Raw genomic sequence first — 4,988 nt, forward strand, 5'->3', positions numbered from 1 at the left:
AGCACAGCAAACAATGAAGAGGAGGAGGAGGAGGAGGGGGAGGGGAAGGAGGAGGAAGAGGAGAGAGGATGGCGATGATGAGTATAAAAATAAAATGCAGGTACAATCTAGAGAGCTAAGAAGTAAAACCATACACAGAGAGGTGTTAGGGTAGATGCAAAATTACCCAGAAGAATCTGCACTCTCTTCCAAACTCAACTTCTCCTCTGTGGTAATTTCTTCAAATTCCTCCTAGGTGGCTGTGTTAGTCAAATTTTACATTGCTCTAACAAGTTCCCCAGAGAGACAGCTTAAGGGAAGGGAGAAAGAATTCATTTCTTGCTCACTAGTTCAGAACTCTACCCATGATCACCAGGGTCCATTGCTGTGGGCCCCAGGTCAGGCAGAATATCATGGTAGTGAGTCTGAGGCTCAGAGAGCAAGACAGAGAGAGACAGGGAGAGAGAGAGAGACAGAGAGAGAGAGAGAGAGAGAGAGAGCGCAGAGAGCACTGTCCTTTAAAGCCACATAGCCAACAATTCATCTGCTCCATCTGACTCCCCGCAGTCACAGTCCATCATCTGTCAAGAGTCTTTTAAAACTTCAGTCCACCAAGGGGTTAAACCAGTGATTAGCTCAACTCTCTCATGATATAATCTTCTCTGGAAACCACCCCAGACACACCCAGAGGCGGGTTTCACTAATCTCCCAGGAACCTCTTAATCCAATCAAGTTGACTATCAAGATTTGCCACAGTGCTGCATATTTAATGAAAGGATTAAACAACCAACAGGTATTTAAGAAATGGGTGGGCCACTCTAGGCTCTACTACATCCTGTGTCTCTGTGACAGCTCTCTTGGGCCTCTTGGGATCCAGATGGCTGCAGCATGGAGCTGAGCTGCAGTACTGGTAAGTCTCTCTCCCTGCTGGTGCTTGTGGCTATGCCAAGGGCCTCCCTCCTTTGTTTCCTCAAACCTCAGAACTTTTACGTCACATATGATTAATATATTGTCTGAGAGCTGGTTTTTAGTGACAGTTCGGGTGGGTAAATGGACAAGTATTTTGAATTCTTGTAACTTAGAGTTTACAATGACAGCTAGGGCTCTTACAAAGGAGGCTTCCACTTAGAGTACTAAAAGTGGACACTTTGGATGAAGAGAATGCAACAACTAATGTTTAATTTTATGAAAATGTTTCTTTCCAACATTCAACTTTTATATAAAATGTGTACTTGTTTCATTAATTTGCATGTTTCTAGTTTCCATTACTCTCTGTATGTACTCTTGTGGAGGTTCGGACCTTTCCTGTGTTTAGTCTTATGTGATTATCATCCTTTCTGTAATGCATGTTTATGCTTGTGTATGTCCTTATTGTCATGACTTAAGACTATCCCTAAAGTCAAAATACATAGTCATCTTTGACTGTCTGGGCTTTCTGCATGGAGCAGACAAAGCAGGCGTTCACGCCAGGAGACAGATCCTTCACACTTCTGTCTGCCTTCTCTTTGCTAGGCCTACTGGAAAAAGAAGCCCGGAGAAGGAGAATTATTCTAACCCAGAGTCAAAAGGACACTCTTCGTGTGTGGTTTGAAAAGAATCCCAATCCTGATCTATCTACCAGAGGACATCTGGCTAAGGAACTCGGCATCTCTGAGTCTCAAATTATGGTAGGCATTAGGCCTCTTTCTCTCTCTGAGTCAGGTTAAAGAGCAAAGCTAGCCGGGCGTGGTGGTGCATGCCTTTAATCCCAGCACTTAGGAGGCAGAGGCAGGCGGATTTCTGAGTTCAAGGCCAGCCTGGTCCTACAAAGTGAGTTCCAGGACAGCCAGGGCTACACAGAGAAACCCTGTCTCAAAAAAAAAAAAAAAAAAAAAAAAAAAAAAAAAAAAAAAAAAAAAAAAAAAAAAAAATTTGGGACAAAAAAAAAAAAAAAAAAAAAAAAAAAAAAAAAAAAAAAAAAGCAAAGCTAGGCTAAGTTCTTCTGGGCAGTTCTCGTAAGAATGCTATTATTTTGCTAAGTTTATGTGCAATGTGCACATGGAAATGGAATGTGCATGTGCAATGGAAAGGTAAAACAGAAGCTGTGCTTATGTCTTAGGAAGGAAATATGAGTGGTGAGCCTGCACAGAGGCAAAGGGATAGCCAGCTCATGGTTTCCCCATAGGAGATAATAAAGTCATTATCTTGAGAATTACAGAACTTAAGAAATTATGTCATCAGCAGAGTAATGCAGAGTCTTTCCTTGTTAGCGCCCAAGGAATAAAGTTGCCATACACATGTGAGAAAACAGGGAACTCAAGATCTTATGAAAACTGCTGGTTTGTAAGCTAGTCCTTTTTTTCTCCTTTAATCTTTTCTCCTTTATTAATACTTTTTTACTTATTCTGTGACAATATCATAATCTTCTCTGAATCCTTTTTCTTACTTTTCTCCCAGTCCCTCATTTTTTTTCATTTTTCCTTCTTACTTTCATCTTTTCTTTTTTTTTTCTCTGTATAGCCCTGGCTATCCTGGAACTCTCTGTGTAGAGCAGGCTGGCCTCTTACTCAGAGATCCTCCTGCCTCTGCCTCCTGAGTGTCAGGATTAAAGGTGTGTACCGTAGCTCTCTCTTCCTTTTTTCTTCCTTCCTCTTTTCCTAAACCCTCTTCTCTTCCCCTCCCCCTCTTTCTCCTTCTTTGTAACCTGACAAGTTTGATGAGAGCTGTTTGCCCGTGTACAGGTATGGGGTTACTTACTGAATGGTCTTTAGACTGTCCTGGTACTTACATGCTCTGGATCGCAGATTTGATAATCAAAGATGAACTAGAGGAGTGGAAAGTACAGTTATATCACAAGGAGTGCCATTCAAACCAATGAGATAACCCTTTAATCCTTCAGAGGTGAGAAAATGAAGTCCAGTTTTTAAATTTGGTGCACAGTGATTTGCTATAATGACTTTAGTCTTCCGAAATCCTGCAGAGAAGACAATTTTCTTATGTCCTGATAAGCTGTCCAGGTATGGGAGATAGTCGACACAAATAATGCTAATGAAATTGTTCTGTGTGGGCACACCTGGTGACTGGATGCCCAAGAGACTTAAACTAATGAAATTGTTCCATGTAGGCACACCTGGTGACTGGGTACCCGAGAGGCTTGAACTGATGGAAAAGTTCAGAATCATGGAGGATGTTGGTGGCTTCTGAGGAGCTTTCTATCTACTCACTAGTTGGAAGCTTCCAGCTGTTCATAAGGCTGTAATTTGAAAACTTACTTTGAATATCAAATCTGGAAAACATGAAGAGCTTTTGAGAACAAAGCTGGGACTTAGTAATTTAAGATTGCAAGGTCTATGGCTAACAACTCAGATGATAATGATTGTCTAAGGTTGTGAAGGCTACAGTGAATTATCAGGTTGTCCAAAGACTCAGACAACCAAATATTCAGAAATAACTAAAAGCAAAAACAAACCAAAACCACACATAGCAAATAATTTTAATTATAGTAGTGAATATAGTTTTAAAAATGTATCTTTATTATTTTTAAGCATGTGTGTGTGTGTGTGTTTTCATGTGTTCATGTGAGTACAAGTGTGGAAATAGGCCAGAGGTGTCAGATCCCCTGGAGCTCGAGTTACGGTAGTTGTTAGCTACCTGATATGGGTGCTGGGAATCGAACTCACATCCTCTGGAAGAGCATTATGTGCTTGTATTTCTAACTGTTGAGCCATCGAACTAGCCTGTGATGTCTTTTTGTTGTTGTTGTTGTTGTTTTGGTTTTTCAAGACAGGGTTTCTCTGTGTAGCCTTGGCTGTCCTGGAACTCACTCTGTAGACCAGGCTGGCCTTGAACTCAGAAATTCACCTGCCTCTGCCTCCCGAGTGCTGGGATTAAAGCCGTGCGCCACCACGCCCGGCTTGTGATAAGTCTTAAAACTAGGTGTTTACATTCGTGGCAGTCTTCTTATATCTGGCTTCCCCTGGAGTGAAATAATATAAGCTATAACCAGAAATTAGTGTTATTTGAACTGTTTTTTTCTGTTGTCAATTCTTTCTTCTTGTTTAGGAAATGATTTTCAAAGATTAAGTCCATGTGTACTGTACATTGTGAAATGATGTTTGCTAAGAAGAGGGGCCTAGAAATAAGCAGTGGATACTTTATCTACTTAACAAGTATTTAGTGTGAGTGTGTGTGTGTGTGTGTGTTCAGGGTGTTGGGGGAGCAAGAGGAAGAATGAATGTAGAGATTCTTGTTGATGTTTTAGATAAACATAACAATAAAAACAAGAGACTGAATCTTCCTCTTCTGGACATGGCCTTGAGGGCAGATGCCCAATCAGTTTGTTTGGCTGATGTTTGGAGTGATCTACACTGAGCTGCATCCACTTCCTGTGTAACCCCTCTTCTTATTTTCTTTCTCCACATAGACTTGGTTTCAAAAGCACAGAAAAATACGGAAGCAAGCAGACTTTGCATGCTGCTCTGAAGAAAGCCAAGAGCAGGAACAGGATAAACCTAGAGGTGAGATCCACGAGTTCAAACCTAACTTTTCCATAGATTTCTTTGGGAGTGTAAGCAACGGCATGTTGTGGAGAGATATTCTGTAGAGGAAGCTCAGACTAGGGACCAAATATAGCATACACTGGGCTTCCCAGGATCAGAGATATAAACATTATCTCACTGGGTGTGGTAGCTATAATCCCTGCTTTGGGATCTGGAAGCTAGATGATCAAGGTTATCTCTGGCAATAGAGAGAGTTTGAGTCTAGTCTAGAGGAATGGTCTCTTAGCAAGAAACGATTCGATGGGCAGTGGTGGCACACNCCTTTAATCCCAGCACTTGGGAGGCAGAGGCAGGCAGATTTCTGAGTTCGGGGCCAGCCTGGTCTACAGAGTGAGTTCCAGGACAGCCAGGGCCATACAGAGAAACCCTGTCATGAAAAAAAAAAGGAAAAAAAAAAAAAAGAAAGAAACCATTCTCCCCTTTTATTTCCATTGTTGTTTATTAAGGCTGTGTCCTGTCACCTCTGGGGTT

At 41.5% G+C, this 4,988-nt stretch overlaps 1 protein-coding gene across 1 annotated transcript in view; it reads left to right on the forward strand.

Moving 5' to 3' along the window:
- The first annotated feature begins 360 nt into the window (after positions 1-360).
- LOC110287919 (double homeobox protein 4C-like) overlaps positions 361-4,988 on the forward strand; it is a 7,111-nt gene continuing 2,483 nt past the window's right edge. Inside the window, exons 1-3 of the mRNA XM_021154411.1 lie at positions 361-889; positions 1,492-1,646; positions 4,382-4,475. Of these exons, the coding sequence (XP_021010070.1) occupies positions 868-889; positions 1,492-1,646; positions 4,382-4,475 (271 nt within the window). The 5' untranslated portion in view covers positions 361-867. The remainder of the gene's footprint in view (positions 890-1,491; positions 1,647-4,381; positions 4,476-4,988) is intronic.

This window comes from Mus caroli, unplaced genomic scaffold (genome assembly GCF_900094665.2).
Source record: "Mus caroli unplaced genomic scaffold, CAROLI_EIJ_v1.1 scaffold_17457_1, whole genome shotgun sequence".
NCBI classification, from domain to species: domain Eukaryota; kingdom Metazoa; phylum Chordata; class Mammalia; order Rodentia; family Muridae; genus Mus; species Mus caroli.